This window comes from Furipterus horrens, unplaced genomic scaffold (assembly GCF_987537825.1).
Source record: "Furipterus horrens unplaced genomic scaffold, mFurHor1.1.pri manual_scaffold_2, whole genome shotgun sequence".
NCBI classification, from domain to species: domain Eukaryota; kingdom Metazoa; phylum Chordata; class Mammalia; order Chiroptera; family Furipteridae; genus Furipterus; species Furipterus horrens.
The window spans coordinates 2,162,185-2,180,878 of record NW_028327172.1 but is presented as its reverse complement, the minus strand read 5'-3'; the positions used below and the strand labels follow the sequence as shown (position 1 = coordinate 2,180,878).

The following is an 18,694-nucleotide window of genomic DNA, read 5'->3' as shown; positions in this document are numbered from 1 at the left end:
GGGAGGGCCTCACTCCCCCTCCCTCACCTCGCCTCTGTGCCGCGTGCCCTGCGTAATAGAGTCCGGGCTCCCTTCCCTCACTGGTGTTTTTAGGCCTCCGGGCGGCCATATCTGATTGTTCTGCTCCCGCGGATTAGGGACACCGTGGGGACTCCAAGGGCACACTTCATTTTCTCCTTCCCTTTGCAGACTTCAGCCCCCGCCCCCCTCCGTCCCCATAATGCACTCATGGAGGTGCTAATGCGGCCGGGGCGGAGGCCCGAGGCAGGCCTGGGTCTCAGAGCAATTAAGCGATTGGCCCCGCTCGCAGGAGGGGTCCGCGTCAGCATGGCGCAGCACGGGGCACCGGCGATGCAAGCCCTGCAGGTCCCCGAGGCAGGGCGGGCTCCGGCCACACACCCCGCACAGCACAGACTGGGCAGCCAGACACGAGGCCTCGCTCACCCCAACACCAAACACGGGGCGAGGGGCGCAGGCAGGGAGACACAGACACCATCGGCCACCCCCGCGGGCGATGGGATGGCAGGCGGCCCATGGGCGCAAGCTCACCGCTGCCGGTCCAGGGGGGCTGCTCCCCGCTGCAGCTCCGGTGCCAGCCTGGGGCCGGAGGAAACAGGCCGCCAGGCTCTTCCAAGATGCAAGACCGGGCCCAGCCGCACGCAGGGCGGCGGGAGAGAGGGGGAGCCCCAGAGACAGTCCTCCTGGTTGGCGCGAGGGGTACTGGAAAGGGGGGTGGTCGTCAGCGCCGTGGTGGGGCGGCGGGATGGGTGCCGGGAGAAGGCGGGGAGGGTGGTGCCCCCGTCTGGGTGGCGCCTCGTTTAGTCGCCGGCTCGTTACGGGGAGGTGTGCACGGCACAGAACCTTCCAGAGGGCCCCCTTAGGTGAGTCACAAAGCGCTGGCTTGCCAGCGGCACTGCCGCGCCCCACACCCCCGTGGCCGCGTCGCCAACCGCCTTCCCTGACTGGCAGGGTTCTCCCGAGCCCCGGACCTGCCACAGTTTAAAACACTCAAGAACGGAGACAGAAAAGACGTTGCTCCTCCGCTTTCTGTTCAGTTTTGCCACCTGCGGACCCTGAACCCGCCCAACGAGGGGGACAGAGAGCTGGGAGCGTCTGCTCTGCCCGACGCGCCCGCCAGGGCTCCCGCACGCGCACCTACGTACCGATGTCCGTCTCCTTGTGGTTCTTGATGTACTCTGCCAGCTCAAAGTTGCCCGCTATGATCGCCACCTGCAAGACAGGACAGCGGGTTATGGAGGCAGGGCGGACGGCTGCCCACGCGCCCGGTCGTGGCTCCTTCTCTGACAGCAAGAGACACGCCTTTTCCCGGCTTCGCTGAGTTAGGGCGGACCTGCCGCGCGGTGGAAGGGGCAGCACCACGACCCGGCTTCCGTAAACGGGGAAACGATCACACGTTTAGCCACCATCCATCATGTCAGACAGGTACCAGACATCCTTCTTCCTTGTGACCTCACTCAGCGTGACGTCGCTAGGTCCGTACACGTTGTCGCAAATGACAGGATCCCTCAAAACTCTTAAACCAGCAACCACAACACCCTTCCACCCTCAGACCCGCGCAGAGACTTGTCTTTCCATTTTGCCAAACACACGTGTGCCCCTCTCGAAGCCCCCACATCTGAGGGAGGAAGGGTGTCATTCCACGTGAGAGTTGATGTGCGTGGTCCCGGGGCCCAGACGACCGTGGCGGGAATGATCCGTGTAGCAGCAGTGGGAGGTTCTCGGGGCCGGGGCCTGGAGACCTGCAGACTGTCCCATGTTCCCACCAGGGGCCGGGGCCTGGGGACCTGCAGACCATCCTGCGTTCCCGCCAGGCCTGCTGCTTCCGACACACAGGCCCAGGAGCCAAGCCCAGAACTGGAGGCGGGACGACCTGCAGCAGGCACTGGAAGCTGCTCACCAGACTGTAGTTCGGGGGGGACAGTGCACCCGGACGCGTGGGCACAGCCAGGTGGGTGGCAGCACTGGGACTGACACCTGCCGGCTCCAGCTCGTGCCCCACAGATCCACTGACTACAGCAAAAAAGCTGAGTGACCGTGGACACACAGAGGCAGCCACGCAGGGGGACATATGCCACGGCCGCGGGGGCAGGGAGGGGTCAGAGCACCAACGGAGCCCCCGACGGAGGGCCTGGGGCTCGGGGCAGCCGTCTGCACCCACCGACGAGCCCGGCCTCGGAAGCCTGGCCGCAGACGCACATGGGCCCCATCGGCGGACCCGCCGTGGTCACTCAGGCAGGCCTGGTCCTATCGTTCGGCGCCTTCAGAGCAAAGACTGCAGGTTCCTAGGGAAGGAGAAACTCTGCCTCGGGACTCAGCGTGGGCCCCTGCCTGGCGCTCTGGCCTGCCCTGCGGGTTTCAGACCCACCAGTCCCCACGGTCGTCCCAGCCATTTCAAGGGCGGCCGTGGTGCTGCAGACGCAGAGGCAAGTTCAGATCCCCAGACACAATGGCCTGCATCAGCCCCCTGCCGCCCACCAGGGGCCCAGGCTGCAGACTGCAGCCCCGACGCAGAAGAGGGACAGAGGTGAGGAGCGGGGGTGAGGCGCTGGCAGCCTACTGGCGTTGACAACGTGAACATTTGGGGGGGGGGGCTCGAGGGTTACACATAACACACAACCGCACGTCGCGAACGGGGCGTCTGGGGAGACCCCCACCTCGTGTTCTCAGCCAAACGCTCTAAGGTGACACTCGCCCACGCCCATCAGGACGCGGATAAGATAAAGGGCTGGAAAACGGTAAGTGTCGGCGAGGACGTGGCGAGGCGGGCGCGCTCGGGCGCTGCTGCCGGGAACGCAGAGGGTGCGCCTGGGTGACGCTGACAGCGGACCCTGGAGCCTGAGTGAAGCGGCGTAAGGAACAAGGGAGCCGGTGACCCTCAGGCCAGGAGGGAATGACGAACAGCTGAGGCCAGCCGCAGTTGAGTCAGGAAGCAGGGGGTCGGTCCCCGAGTCCACGATTAAATAAACAAGGAACACAAGTGTACGAGTCAGGAAATGACACCCCGCAGCTCATCACAACTGTCTCTGAGAACAGAGGGAGGAAGGGCTTCCTCACCAAACACGGGGACGTGTAGCTGGACAGCTCAGCAAACAAGTTAGGGGATCTCCGGGGGCAGCTGGAGACAGACCTATCACCCCCAGGCAGTCACACCAGACTGTGAACCGCAGAGCCCCCAGTAAACAAAGAAACGGGGGAGGGGCTTCTTGCGCAGAAGAAAGCCGGTTTGCTTTTTCCGCTTTGGTGCGCCTGCCTCTGCTGCGCCCCCGACTCTGCAGACTCGTGAATAGACGCCTCGCTTTGCGGCTGAAGCCCCGTGTCCCGGAGTCACAGCAGGTGGCCTCCCCGCGTGGGTGGGCCTCGCCCCATCAGTCGGCGACCTGACAGGACAGAGGTAGTGGACTCGCAATAGAACAAAACGGGGGCCCTTCTGCCTGGCGCGGGAGGGGCGTCCATCCGCCCACTTCGCGGCCAAGAAAAGGCAGCACCGACGCAGGTCCTCACCACCCTCCAGGGGGGTTACGGGTAACCTCAGGCGGGGTCACGTCCTTCCGCCAACGGAGACACACGCCTTCCGAGTCTCGGCAGTGCCACGGAGGACACTTACTCTATAAAGAGGGTTGTCGCCCTCGGCCCCCTCCGTACACGCCAGACCAGGGCCCTTTTTACTGCTCTGGCCACTCAGAAGCGTCAACACCCAGCGATCCGACCTGCTGAAGTGTGTGCGTGGGGCAGGAATTGCACTCGACAGGATTAAATAACATAAAATTGCATTTAAATGCCTTTGGGGATTAAAAAAAAGTCAGAAGACAGTCCCTGTAGGAGGAAAGACCTGGGGACAGCGAATTCAGTCCCTTGTGCCCAGCAGGTAAAGTTGGGGAGAAAGGAGAAAATGGAGGACGGAGAAGAAGGGGGCGGGGGAGAGACAGCAAAGAAAAAGGGGTAGTTTTCCGCCCTCGCCGGGCGGCTCGGTTTAATTGGAGCATCATCCTACACACCAAACAGGTGCTGATTCAAGTCCCGGTCAGGGCACATGTCTAGGCTGCGGGTTCGATTCCTGGTAGGGGCGCATGTGGGGGGCAACCAATCGATGTTTCCCAGACCAATGTTTCTCTCTCTCTCTCTCTCTCAAATCAATAAATATACCCTCGGGTTAGGATTAAAAATATTGTTTTTCGGGGGAGGTAAGTTTTCCTAAATGAATTTCTAACATCATTGTAAATCACTTAAAACCACTAAAAATATAAGCCAAGGTTTCCAAGTTCCCACGTTGGGGTCTGGGGCTCAAAGAGACTGGTCTGTGTTTAGACGTGGGCTCATTTTAAACCTGCCCCCGAGCCCACGCTGAAGCTCGCCGCCGGGAAAGGCGCTGCGCCTGGAATAGGTTTGGGCCCTGGGCCCTGGTGGACTCTCCGCCCAGGCTGGCTCTGCCGGGTCTGAGGTTTTCCATTCTGAAAACGCCACTCCTTTCATGACCCAACCGGCTAATGGTGGAGGGAACACTCCACACGCGTGAGGGGGCAGCTGGCGTGGGGACACTATCGCAGCGCGGCGACGTGAGTCTCCCTGCTGTTCAGTGCGTGTACTTGGTAAATCGCGAATCCACGCTGGAGCAGCCAACAAAGGGAATGCCAGCTGCTCAGGATTGCCCCGGAGGCTGTCAGGGTCTCCGAGTGGTGACAGAGCCCCCGGGCCACGCTGACTCCCTCATACCCTGACAAGGCCCTCAGACCTGGGGGCCGGCGTGCAGCCACGTGGACGCGGTCCTGATGTCCTTCACTGTGACACCCATTCTCCCGGACTTGCCGTCTGTTTTAGACACAACACACCTGTCACCAGGAGCATGGGCAACTCCAGGCTCCTGGCAGCCCGGCGCCCCCCCGCGCCACTAGGTGGAGGGGAGCCCCCCCCCCCGCCGCTCCCCCGCCCATCCTGGACCCACGAGAGAATGCAGGGAAAGACGGGACCCTCAGACCAGCACAGAGGAGCCTCACGAGCAACCCAAGCATCTTGTGGGCAATTGGAGAGGCCGAGTGTGTAAAGGAAGAAATCGGCCACGAGGAGCGTTCAAAGGTTCTGGGCCGCAGCGCCGTTCACTGTGAAAAGCCCTCTGTGCACGCGGGTGCGCTCTGCTCGTTTCTTCCGCCCCGGTCACGCCCCGGTCACGCCCGCACTGGGATGCTGGCCGCGCTGTGCTGACTGGGACGGCGGTCACCCCCGGGGGGGAGGGCAGGGGCGGCTGGGTGTTCCCTGCTTGCATGACAGGCTCATCTGTAGTCTTGCTGTGACCATCAACAGGCCGAAGTCTTCTGAACGCCGCCCTCGGTCATTTCGAGACATGTCTGTCCACTGACATCTCAGACCTGCCTGGCTGCTGTCCCCAAAGCTGCCGACACGTGTCAGCAGACCGTCACAGCCCCCAGCATCCCTTAGCAACTGCATGCGGTTCTTTTGGTTATGATTCACGGAGCTGTCTGTGGACAGACTATGAGTCAATCATCCAAGAATAGCCACCAGGCATTTGAGCAGCGGGGTCTGTGAGGAGAGGCCCCAGGGCCACGCCAGGGGCGTGTGACAGCAGAAAGAGCTCAGACCCGTCCTACCTGCTTCGAGCAAGACCCAGAACCAACACCCACGAGACCCTTGCACACCTTCACTGCTCCCCCGTGGAACCAAAGGCCCCGGACGTGGCTGCACCCTGAGGCAGGACCCCTTTCGGAAGTGGGGGCCCACAGTCCGGGAAGATTCAATGCAGAAACCCGAGCCCTGGGTGGGGACACAGATTTCAGCCCTGCCTCTTGCAACCCCGCAAGTAGGAGCTTCCGTCATTTCTCAAAGGCCGGGGCTGTGGTTTTGCCTCCTGTGGGCATCGTGCCGCGAGCCCTGGCTTGGCATCAGCCCAAGGAGCCCACGTCTGCGACATCACCGCCCTCAGCCGTCGCCCGCCCCCGAGCAGGCCCAGAGCACGGCCCAGAGTCCAGGGACAAAGTGAGGGCCCGCGGGAGGCGCTCGTCCGCGCAGGGCTGCCACCGGGCCCGTGGGGTGTGTGTGCGTGTGTGTGCGCATGTGTGTGGAGGAGCCACAAGAAAGGCACCACCCGGAGGCGGCTAGAGAGACGTCACATCATGGCCACACCACAGCCTTCCGGACTAAGTACTGAGCTCAGCACACTGAGGCACGTAGTCACTTCTTAAAGGAAAGCCATTGCATTTTCTCGTACCTGCTTAACTTCTGCGCTTCGTCTGCACCTGCCCACGCCTGAGTGTGCTCCCCGGGTCCTTTCTCGCAGCCATGCTCTCTGCCACGTCTCTGCCACACACACTGCCACATGCTACCACACTCTCTGCCACACACTCTGCCACATGCTGCTACGTTCTCTGCCACACACACTGCCACACTTCCCAGCAGGCCACACTGTCCTTTCTCTCCCAGAGCCAGGCGCACCGAGGGAGGCCGGCCTACTTTGTGCAGAAAAGGGTTAAGGAAGAGGACTCAGAGTAACACCCTCTGCCAGCGGTTTGCCCAAAGCCGTTGTCAGCTGGATTAGGCGCCTTAATCCAGCGGGACAAATGCCCCCCTCGGCCACCCACACTCCTGGGGCAGGGACAGACCAGAGTTGAGATGACGCTGGGCCCCTACTGGGGGAGACGCTCACAGGTGCTGCTTTGGGAAGGTCAGAGGGCATGAGAGCAACCGGGAAAGGGCAGGGTGGGACCAGAATAGGGGAAACCCTCCACGTCCCCCTCGCTGACCTGTCACATGGTCACAGAGTGGACAGAGACCTGAAAATCCCTTAGCGATTATGAAGATCCTGAATGTGAACATGGCAGAGAGCAGAACACCAAATCCGGCATCAGCTGTGCGCGCGCGCGCACACGCGTGTGTGCACATATAACACACATGTACACACGTGTGCACATATCCACGCACCCTCCCTCCCCCGCCAGTATTCACGAGGGAGCGCAGCAAGCACAGAAGTTATCTGCAGAACCCTAATGGAGGTGATTCCCTGGGAAGAGCACAGCAGTGGAATTACCAACCCGTGTCACTCAGATGGTGCAAGCCCCCCTGCCCCACGCCCCCACAGCCATCGCCCCGCGGTCCGAATGGAGATGACGTCACAGCGGGTCTGACTGCAGGTCTCGCAGTGAGTGGCAACGTGAAACTATTACCCAAGGAGAAGAAAGAGAACAGACCGGGAAAGAGAGGGAGAAATGCTGGATTTCTTTGTATTTACCTTGCTTGACAGATGTGATTTTTAGAATGATGCACATGTGCTAAATACTTATAAATAAAATTAAAAATTTAAAAACAGTCATTAAAAATCAGAAATAAAACAAAACGGAAGAGCCCCGACACACACACAGCAGGAGGCACAAGCAGAGAAGAGTTCCCCGAAGTGGCCTCCGAACAGTAACCCGCGTCCCTGGTGGGGCCGACCCCACCGCCAGCGCGTGCCTGCAAACGCAGACCTCGGGCCGTTTACTGAGCGCATTTCTGGGGGAAGCACCGGCACGCGTGGGGGAGGCAGGCACGCGGTGGGGGAGGCCAGAGGCTGACGTCGCTGGTTGGAAGCTGAGGCGTTCAGCGCGGAGAACAGCGGACACAGCTCAGGATCGAGGTGGTCACGTCACACCTCCTGAATTACGACGGCCACCACCAAGGGGGGCCGTGCTGCGGGCATGATCTTTAAAACAAGCCCCCCGCCCCGCACTTAGACGGTGACCCCTCGATACCAACTTGCGCTAAAAGGAGGGGGTTTGCCTGGGGAAAAGGCCGGATTCCGTGTCTGAGACGAGAAATTTACTAGAGCAGAACGACCCAACGTGCCACCAGGAAACAAGGCCGCCACGCGTGACCAGGAGCCACGTCCAGCGGACGCAGGGAATCACCTGAATGAGCCTCTGTGGAGTGCAGACAGGGGTGGCAAGGTGGCCAGAGGCAGGTGGACGGCCCCACTGAGCAGAACAGGCACCTCTTTAGAGCATCGGGGCGCTTCTGGGCCACAGAACCCAGAGCCCTGGGAGGCTCTGGGAGGGGACAGCAGAGAAGCAGGGAGCCGGCCCCCGGAGCTGCCTCTCCCCAGTCACGCGCAGCCCAGACTCGGGGGAGGGCTGAGGGTCCTAGTGCGGGGAGCCACGCTGGGGTCGAGTCGGGCCAGGGAGTGGTCAGAACTGCTGGTGGGAAGGGCCGAAGTCTGAGGGACAAAAGGAGGGGGAGAGGGGAGGAGACATTCAGCTGCTTTTCCTTCCAAGACAGCCAGTGAAATCGGAACTGTGAGCAGCAGGAAGCTAAGAGCCAGGCGTGTGGGGTCGGCGTGCAGGACCCGCCATGGGAGGGACCCGGGAAGGACACGGGGAGCGCAGTGAGGGCGTCTTCGGGCTCCACCACGGGAGGGAGGAGGGGCTGGGGGAGAACAAGTCTCCGCGAAACTGTAACCAGCCTGGACTCAGCTCTGTCTCCAACTAGATTAAGGTGAGGATCCCCCATTTCATCCACCCAGCCCCCCAAAAGGCAATCCTCTCTGAAAGAAGAAAACATTATCTGAAATCCCTATAATTTTTAAAAAAGCGTATGCCAGGCCCAGCACTCGAAACAACCGCCTTCATTCCCAGCGACAGTAACATGTGTGGGAAAACAGAGAGGAAAACCAGTCAACAGAAACAGACCCGTGGATGGTCCAGAGGTTCGCGTGAACAGCCGAGAACTTGAAAATAATTTTCTTCCCTGGAGGAAACAGACGTCAGGGAGGAGGTGGTTCCGGGTTTTCCGGCTTCTGAAGGCGCCTGCAGGCCCCGCCCCCCGGCCCCCTGCAGTTCGGAGCCAGGGGGCAGCACCTTCAGTCACTTCTCCTCCTGGCCAGCTTCTGTCATCACGTCGCCTTCTGTCTCTCAGGCCCTGCTGCCTCCTCCTTTAGGGCCCCTCAGGGGGTCACTGGGGCCACCCAGACCGCCCAGCTCACCTTCTGCCATGCGATCCCTAACGTCCTCTCATCTGCCAAGTGCCCTCTGCCACACGCAGGCACTCGGTCGCAGGTTTTGGGGATCAGGATGTAGATGTCATGGGGAGGTGGCATTATGTGGCTGACCACAGTGCATAAAGCAGACGGGCCCCAGGAATGTAACCAGGCTGTGAGCTGCCCCTGACGCCCAACGGGCGCTGTAATGAGGATGGGGACGCGGACGGAGGTGAGTGAGAGTCAGTACCTCCGGGTTTCCAGGCCACGTGGTCCCTGTGGCTGCTCTACTCTGCACAGCCCCGGGTGCTTTCTGGGACAGCGAGGACGCCCAGGGGCCACCGCTGACACCGCACGTGCCCACCCGACCGGCCCTGAGAGGGAGGAGCCAGACACCGGCCACACAGCGAAGGAGTCCAGGACAGCGAGCGCCCAGGGCCCGCCCACCCGTGTGCACGGCGGAGTGGGGCGCAGTGGCCAGGGCTGGGGCGGGGCTGATGGGGGGAAGTCACAGGTTCCTTCTCTTGTGACGAAAGGCTCTAAAAGGAGCCGTGCCGATGGGCACATGCATCCGAACAGACGGAAACCACCGCGTGTGGACAGTAAACGGGTGGATAGTACAGAACGTGAGCCGCACCTCAGTGAGGCTGCTTTGGGAGGATAATTAAGCACAGAGCACTGGGAAGCCGCGGACAGGGGCCCTTGTCACTCCTGCCCCCCCTCGGAGAGGGCAGCACAAGGTCTCATTAGACCCCGGTCAGAGCTGCCGGCTCGGCCCCAGCAGCGGGGACAAGGGGACTCGAACACCCTGAGGGATCTGCTGACTTGGGGTGCCCTGTCTGTCCAGGGGGGTGACATTAGCCACTGGTCACCAGGGTCAGTGCTTCTCAGGTCACCTCTGAGACCTCACCTGTCCCTCCCACAGGAAGAGAGACACTGTAGTGCCGCTAAAGACACACCTTTAGGTGAAAGGCTGCTTGCAGACCCGTGGGCAGCGGTGCAGGGCGGGCGCGCACCGGGTCTCCCTCCGCGACCACGGCCTGCACTTTGAAAGCCCCCCTCTCCACGGCCCTGATTATGTTTCCAAAGTGACCGTCACCCTCCCAGCATCTTCAAGAGCGAGGGAAGAACAGCAGCCCTTGGCGAGCCCGCGGGAACTCTGGCAATTCAAGATTAGCATCACAAATATTGTCTCTTTAGAACACTCTGGAAGTGTCTCTCTATGCAATATTTATTACCCATTTCCATACACCCAGTTTAGAGTTCCTAAAATTACCGCGGTCTCTGTGACACTGTATCTGCCATGGGCCATGTCTTTTTCAAGCTGAAATGGTGATGTTCTTGGAAGAACAGGGGACGTCTCGCGGACAGCTGGTGCTGCCCTGGCTGCCGCGACGTTTCCCTCAGAAAACAAAGTCGTGGTCCCAGCCGGAGCCCTGGGAGAGCACAGGTACCAGCAGACAGGCCAGTTCTGTTTGTTTGCTTTGTTTTCTTTTAATCCTCGCCCGAGGACGTGTTTTTACTGATTTTGAGAGAGAAAGAGGGAGAGAAACTCTGATTGGTCGCCTCTTGTGTGCATGGGACTGGGGATCAAACCCGCAACCTTGGAGGAACAGGGCACGATGCTCCTCCCAGCGGAGCCCCCCCCCCCCCCCCCGCCGCCAGGCCCAGATACCCCGTGGGGACCTGGACCCCCAGCCCAGACGGAGTGAGGCCTCACCCCAGACCCTCCAGAACTGGGACGAATGGGGGATCTTCACACCCAATCAGCAGCAGAAGCAACAGCCTGCGGGGCTCCCTGTCCGCTGTCCCCGCCGGGGAGGACCCATGGCACTCGCTTCAGGCCGACTCCTGGGAAACCAGCTCTGGGTTCCATGGATCTCGTTCACTTTTCAAAGCCAGGCTGCCGGCCATGCCCCCCACCACCCCGGTGTGAGCCCAAGTCCCCTCGGAATGTTCTGGCTCACTGCCCAGCCGGGGCCAGGCCCCCCTGAAGGGGCGTGGCGTCTCCTGACCTCCCACCAGCCCCAGGCTCTCCGCCTCCTTACAACACCTCTGGGCGGTTGCCACGGAAACAAAACTATCTAACAACACACCGGCCCCACCTGGCACCCATGAGGACGACCACCAGGTAAACAACAGGAGAGGGGGCAGAGGAGCTGGAGCCTGGGCACTGTGGGCAGGAACGTCCCGGGTGTGCCGCGGGGAGACAGCGCACAGGATCCTCAGAAATGAGACAGAACCACCCTGCGACCCAGCGGTCCCACCTCTGCGCACAGGCCCGAAAGGACTGGGACTGGGTCTTGAAGAGACACCTGGGCACCCACGTTCACAGGATGTCGTTCACCACAGCCAAGGGCGGGAGTCCCCCGGCCCGGCACCCACAGACAGATGGAGAACCCCCAGAACGCGGCCCACCCACACCAGGACTGCCCCCAGCCCTCCGAGGAAGGGCATTCTGACACCCGCCCCAGCGCGCGGGGACCTCAGGGACACGGCGCTCAGTGAAACGGGCCGGACACAGAAGGACGCGTCCCGCATGACCCCATTTATAGGAGGTCCCTGGGGGAGTCAGGCTCACGGAGACAGAAGTAGGGTGGTGGGAGCCAGGGCTGGCGGGGCCGGGGGGCGGGGAGCGAGCGTTTCATGGCGGCAGAGCGTCAGTTATTGAAGGTGGAACGTTCCGGAGATGACGGCGGTGACGGCCGCACAGCAGTGTGAACGTGCGTAATGCCACTGGCCCGTGTGCCGCAAAACGGCCGCAGCGTGTTCACCCAACGGGACGAGAGCTGGACTTCTCGGTTCTCCCGAAGAGCGGGGAGACCAGGCAGCACTGGGATGGGGATCTGACCACGATCCTGAAACAGGCAAACCTCTCGAGACGGGGAGCGGGTGGCGCCGAGAGCCAGGGGTTCACGCCCTGCTGCTAACCCGGAGCCCGGGCGGGGCCCGGGGGTCCCACGGAGCACAGACCGAGCGGGGACCCAGCACCGCGGCATGGCAGGCCCTCCGGACACCCGCTCCCGGCCAGGGGGCGAGCCCTTCCCCCCAACTCCCCGCTTCCCGATGCCAGGGAGACGCTGTGCCCTGGCTGTCACCCCCCCGCCCCCCCAGTGTGTGCGACCACGGCCAATGCATCTCCTCAGCCACAGGACACCACTGACCACGTGACGCGCAGAGTTTCAGGTGCCCGATACTAACATGGCACTTGAGGAGGGGGCCCTCAAGTGCCCGGGACCTGGCTGTGTGGGTGCTGGGCCACAACAGGGGCCATCCCCCTGGGGGCACCCCGTCCTCGGGACTCAGGCCCACCGGCCGTCAAGATGTGTTTGTTGAATGACAAAGGAACATGGAACACGAGGCAACTGTCAGGGGACAGAGGGCCGCCAGGTGGAACCTCGCAGGTGCTGCCTCCCAGGCAAAGGGCTGCCCCCCCAAGGAGTAAGAACCTCAAAGGGGGGAACACGCCACATTTGCGGGAAGTCCACTGGGCACAGGTGGGTGCTGATGGGTTCCCCGGGCTCTCAGAGTGCCCACCGCGGACTCTGGAGGACTCGGACCCGTGTGGGAGCCGAAGTGCTTCCCCTCGGCCACGGGCCGGGCCGGTCACTGCGGTCACTCAGTCTCCACGTGACGGGGGACAGTCCACAGTGGTCCTAAGAGCTCCTCAAGATGCACAGAACTGTCACCGCGTACCAGCCATCTGAGCCGCGGAGAGGAGGGGTTACCGAGGAGAGAGCTGATCCGACATACAGGGCCCCTCGCTTTACCAAGTGGGGCTCACTTCTAGACCTTTCCTTTCTCAAGCTGCCCGCATCTTGCTAGGGGCAAAGACAGACACCAAAGGAGGCCACTGTGGGTCACGCCATCTTTCCAGCACCGAGATCAGCAGCCACGACTGATCCCACTCGGTGTGGCCCGAGGCCTTCCCTGAACCGCAGACGCTAACTTATCCCTCCCTCAGTTACTTCATCACCACGTACAACTACCGCAGGCCGGGGCCAGAGCTGGGCCCTGGCTTTCAAGAAGAGACGAATAAAACCCAGGATGCCCTAAAACATGCTCTTCCAAGACACGAAAGCCCCCCAAGAGGGGGCAGCTCGAATAAGTGTTGAAACCCCACATTCTGAAAGGCGGGATGAATCTTCGTGCTGGGCTCTTTCTCTGCCATGTTAACAGGGACCCTAAGCCGGACCCTAACAAAGCAGGGGTCTGGAGGCGTCCACCACAGACAGCTTGGGGTTCACGTATAGAAGGGGCCGACTTGCGCCCGCGCCCCCACCCAGCAGCGCCGGCTGGGCTGCACCGGGTCCCGCCCCCGGACACCGGCGTCTCCAGCCTCAGGAGCAGATCAACGTGGCTGAATCTGCAGCCCAGCTGGCTGAGAGTTTTCTGTCTCCAGTAAGTATCGTTCCTTAAATGCCAACTCTCTGGAGTTCATTCTCCAAACATTAAAAAAAAACAAACAAGGAAGGATTGTGCACTCCAACCCACCTGAGAGTTTATAAATACCCGCAGACGGCAGCAAAAGAAGGGAGCCACCTGCTTGCCTATTTATTTCTCCGTTCATCGGCAAGGCTTCTGGTTTCTGACGACCAAGTTAGCACCCAGCGGCCGCCCAGGGGACCGGCCGGCACGGGGGTTGGGGGGCTTGCTGGGGGGCTGCGGGAGAGCAGCGACCCACGAAAGGGAGGGCAGAGGCTGCGGGCCGGAGAGAACGCACCGAGCACCCGCACGGCGGGTAGGTCACCCTGGCACTCACGTCGGCCCCTGATAGGATGGAGTCCTGAGCCCCTGTGGGAACGTCACTCCTCACTATACCCGACTCACGCCGCCCCTTCCCCTCCCAGGGACTCTGGTCAGCGTGAGCTTCCTGGCAATGTCACGTCCGGCTAAAGCTTTCCAGTGGGAAGCCTGGGATTTGTCCTGCAGCTCTCCCATCCTGCCCAGACCCCAGTCCTCTGCTTGTCCTCACAGGATGGGACAGGCCAGGACAGCAGGCTGCGGGACGCCGCGCTTCGGATAACAGGAGCGATCAGTACTGTTACGTCTGGAAGGAGCGTTTATGTCTGGAACAGCTCGTGCCGGATGCTTCCAGAACTGAGAGGAAGTGGAAGAAAGGGCCCCTTGACGAGAACCCGTGACAGAGAACACAAAAATCTTACGAAAGTCCCCAAGTCTTGTGGCAACCAGTAAAATGGCCCCCAAACCGAACAGAAGCCCCAGAGCCGCTCCCTGAGATGTTGGCTCTGACGAGGGTTCGGCAGGCGGGCCCTGCCCGGTGCCCCGGCACCTCCGTGAGGCCCTCACCCACAATGAGGGGGATGGGAGCCAGGTCATCGCCAGCCCCTTGCTGTCTCCCTGGCCTACAGCCTCCTGGGGACCCAGGAGCAGGGTCAGCCTTGCGTGTCATGGGGGACACAGGCCCAAGATCCCGGAGGTCCAGTCAGGCTGGTGGACAGCATTCTACACGACAGCAGGTCAGGACGCAGGAGCGGGCAGGAGACACGGGAGCAGACCTGAGGGCAGCCACGCCCGAGGGTCCTTTCTGGCGAGGGTGGGCAGGGGCGACCCCATTCCACGTGTCACCTAGACAGGTGCTGGCCCCAGGGAGGAGGACCGGGGCCAGGAGCTGGGGAGTGGGGGGGCTGGGGACTCGTCCGGGAGAGATACTCAGGGCCGGCTGCAGGGGCAGCAGCCAGAACAGAGGGAGGCAGGGGCAGGACAGATGCCAAAGGCAGAGGACAGACAGACACCCACGGAACCCGGGGCAATCTGCTTGACCCAAAATAAGGACATAGGGCCAGGCCACTCCTTGTCATTCCCCACACCTGGCTTTGGGTTTTGCTGGAAACTTCCCAGGACCCGGGTGCGTCTAAGTTCACCTGTCCCTGAAGGTCGCGCTCTGCTCCCGGGCCTCCGTGCATCCGCTCCAGGCCTCTGGGTCTCACCAGCCCCGCTGCCTGCTCCGCCGGACCCCGCACAGGTCTGGGAGCCATCCCGAAGGTGTGGGTCCCCTGCCCTGCTCCCCGGCCCAAGCCCGCTACTCTGCCTGGCCACCGTTTCCCCCTAGGTGTGGGCAGAACAATGACTCCAGATGACCTCTGACACCTTTGAGCATGTGACCTTACACAGCAACGAAGGGCCTTTGCAGATGTGGAGTTAAAAGTCTTCATCACCCCCATCTCAGGACTGCCGGGTGGCCCGCCCCACGTGGTTCCCTAGGGGACCCTCGGTGAGCATCAGTTCTTTCCTCCGTCTTTCTAGAAAGCCTCAGAGCATTTCCTGATGAATAAGACAGACACCCACCTGCACGCACGGCCCAGACATGGAGCCTGACACACGTGTGCACACGCCTGACCCCAGGTCAGCTCTGAGATGAGACAGGCCCACAGTGACAGGGGACAGAAGCATCACAGCAAACTGAGAAAACTTAGCGTCCCTGGCCTGGAACGTTTCTCCTGACCTGGTCCGTGACAAATGTTTGCATCGCCCTCAAATTCCTATGAGGATCCGAACCCTTCCCTCCCACACGGTGGGACGGTGTTAGGAGGCAGAACCTCTGGGGCTGGCTAGGTCAGGAGGGAGGAGCCCCCACAATGGGACTAGTGTCCTGGAAAGAAGGGACCCCAGAGTGTCAGCAGGATGAGAGTTTTCCGGCATCTTTCCCCAGAGCACACAGACCCAGACAACCGCCTGTGAACCTGAGTCCGGGGACCAGCAGAGAAGCCCAGGCCAGCAGTGACCACTGGGCCGGACGCGGGAGGGACACAGGGTCGTCACGCCCACGGACACTGCGGGACCTCTCCCGCGTGACAGCTGTAAAGGCGGAACTCACAGAAACAGGGCAGAACGGGGCTGCCAGGGGCCGGGTTGGGGGGAACAGGAGGGGCCGGTCCACGGCCCGAGCTTCCAGGTCCAAGGGCAATAAGTCTGGGGATCTGCACACGAGTCGGTAACAGTAATTACCAACGCTCCGCTGTACACTTGAGCATTCTCACCACAAACACACGGAAGGTAATTGTGCGCAGGGACAGAGGCAGATGCTGGCCAACCGTGTTGTGTGATCGTCCTGCTATAGGCACAGACAGAAACCATCCTGGTTTATACCTTCTGTTTCAGTAACGTTACGTCCGCTGTCCCTCAGGGAGCAGGGAGGGAGATGCCAGCGGGGTCTCTCCCGCCCTCCCCACCTCTCTTCGTCTCCCCGCTGCACACACACCAAAGCAAGTCCACGAGAGGACCCGGGGCCGCGGAGCAGAGAGCCACTGGGGGAAGACGGGCCTCATCGGAGACGGAACTGGCCGGCACCCAGATCTCAGCCTTGGCCTCGGGCTTCCGGGCCCAGAGCTGCAATAAGAAAATGTCTGTGGTTTGAGCCCTGGACCGGAGGTGCCTTGTTAGGACAACCTGTCAGCGGACACAGGGCGCTTCTCTGTCGCCTCTGGCTGGGGAACGACTCGAGGACTTTAATTCAGGAACAGACGCTTCTTCGGGACGGAAACAGCAGATCTGCCAATATCTCACTCCCATCCTCAGCCCCCTGGACTCCCGCCTTTGGCACGCCGGCCCGAGCTGGCCCGCGGGAACACTGCCACTTGGTGGCCGGAGTGAGAAATTACAGGGAACTCTGCCCAGCCTCTGCCTCTCAACTGGTCAGCAGCGGCCCAGGACTGGGACTCAGACAGGCGAGACGCCGCAGCCTCTCCTCCAAGACTGTCCCGTGTATCCGGGGACACCGATGCAGAAACCGTCCATCCTAACAAGAGTACATAAAAGGTAGAGATCAAGTCACGTGGGAACCACAGGGCAGCAGCAATGCCTCCTGAGGAAGGGCTTGGGTTTGGAAGGGTGAATAGGAGTTCGCTGGGCAAAGGTGAGATCATGCTGAGGTGTGGGGGGTACTGAAGACTTTATTTAAAAAGATGAAGTCAAGTTCTGCTTTTCTGAGTGCCGTACACCCAGATGGATGGATAAAAAGCCAACCCCGCCCCCGCCCCCACAGGCTGTAGCTGGTGCTCCCCCCAACCCCCATCTGCACCCCAGCCACGGCCCTCCCTCAGCAGCTTCTAGGTGCTTTAGCTCCTGTTTCTAAACAGCAGAATCCTGGGGCTCTGTCTTGATTTCTTTCCATTTAAGTCTTAGTTCTTGACACCCCGCCAGGGAAGACAAGGGCTCAGGTCACTTGTCACGCAGCCCGACACGGCCACGTCCCAGGCTAACGTTACATCACACGTCCTCCGTGTTTCCACCGTGACAACTCTCTGCGTCCTGTGCACACCTGACTGGGTTTCCTCTGAGTAACAGCCACAGTTTAAAATCTGCTTTTCTCTTTGCCTGGGTTAAGGCACCACCACGTTCTGAGGGGGTACCTCGTACACACTGGGGGTCTCCTTTCTAGGGGCAAATGCATCGGGCAATTGCTGTTTCCTTTGTTTCCAGGTGACATGGACCCTTGTGCTGCCCACGTGCCACACAGGGGACAGGGCAGTCACCACGTGTCCTCCTGCCTCCGGTTCCCTAATTCTCCCTCATTGCACATGACGGGTAGGGGCCCATGCCCCTCCGTGACCTTGATTCGCGCAGCCTGGCAGGGAGCATGCGCTCGGACCATGGCGCCTGCAGGGGGATGTCTCAGACACCAGCCCGGCCTTGCCCACAGGCCCCGGTGGGAGGCCAGGTTCAAGGGTGGCTGGATGCTCTTTGCTCAGGAGGACAGACTGAATAACTCAAACCTGCTGCACTGCTTTGCCCCCTGAGCTGCGGTGCAGGGCACGTGCGCACTGGGTGCTCCCAGGATGGCGAGGTCCAGTGCAGGGGCTCCCATCACTAGAAATACAGGCCATGTGCCTGAGGAACTGCACTTTGGGCTTTATCTAGTGACAGTTAAACCTGACTAGCCCCGGGAGTCCTGCGGCCTCTGGGCTGGAGAGCGCAGCCGAGAGCCCGCGCTAAATCCAGAGGCCTCGTTCATAATTTCCACGGGTGTCCCGCTGCACTCTGTGCCCCACCCCCAACCCCGGCTGCCCCACGCGGCACTGCCACCTTTCATACGGGATCAGGACCGGTGGGCGTACGGACAGGCTAATTCCCGGCGCAGAGCGTGCCTCTGCCCTGTGGGTACCTCACACCTCCCGCAGACTCAAACCCCGTCCCGTGGCCCCTGCATGGCCTCATTTCCCGCTACTGGTGCTGGTCGTCCCCACCCTGCTCCCCCCCGGCAGCTGCCCCCCTCACTGCTCCTCAACACACCAGGCACACTCCGACCCCAGGCCCTTGGCACACACCCGTCCTTTCCCAGAACGCTTCCCCCAGACGTCTGCACGGCCCACGCCCTGGTCTCTGCCCACACGTCGGAAGTCATGCTGAGCTCCCTCATTGCAGATCCTCCTTCCACAGCATCGCCCCCACTTCTCTCCACTCTCCGCCTGCCGCGTTTCCCTTCAGGTTATCCACCACCCCTGACACCTTAGATGTTCGCCTGTTCCCTTGTTCATGGTCAGTCTGACTAGCGTTCAGCCCACAAGGGCAGCGGCCTTGTGTTCACTGAGATATTTCCCCGGCACCCAGGAGGGAGTGAGGCTCTGACAGGTTGGAAGGACAGACTCCAGCAGCCGCTTCTGCCTCTCTCCCTCACCACTCTCTCATGTGCCTGGGGCTTCCACGGCGTGGGGCTTCTTCCACAGACTTCTGTTCCTCTTCGTCTTCAGAATCAGGGTA

At 61.4% G+C, this 18,694-nt stretch overlaps 1 protein-coding gene across 1 annotated transcript in view; it reads right to left on the bottom strand.

Moving 5' to 3' along the window:
• SHANK2 (SH3 and multiple ankyrin repeat domains 2) overlaps positions 1 to 18,694 on the bottom strand; it is a 296,667-nt gene that overhangs the window by 215,959 nt on the left and 62,014 nt on the right. Inside the window, exon 10 of the mRNA XM_090257200.1 lies at positions 1,164 to 1,230. Within this exon, the coding sequence (XP_090113326.1) occupies positions 1,164 to 1,230 (67 nt within the window). The remainder of the gene's footprint in view (positions 1 to 1,163; positions 1,231 to 18,694) is intronic.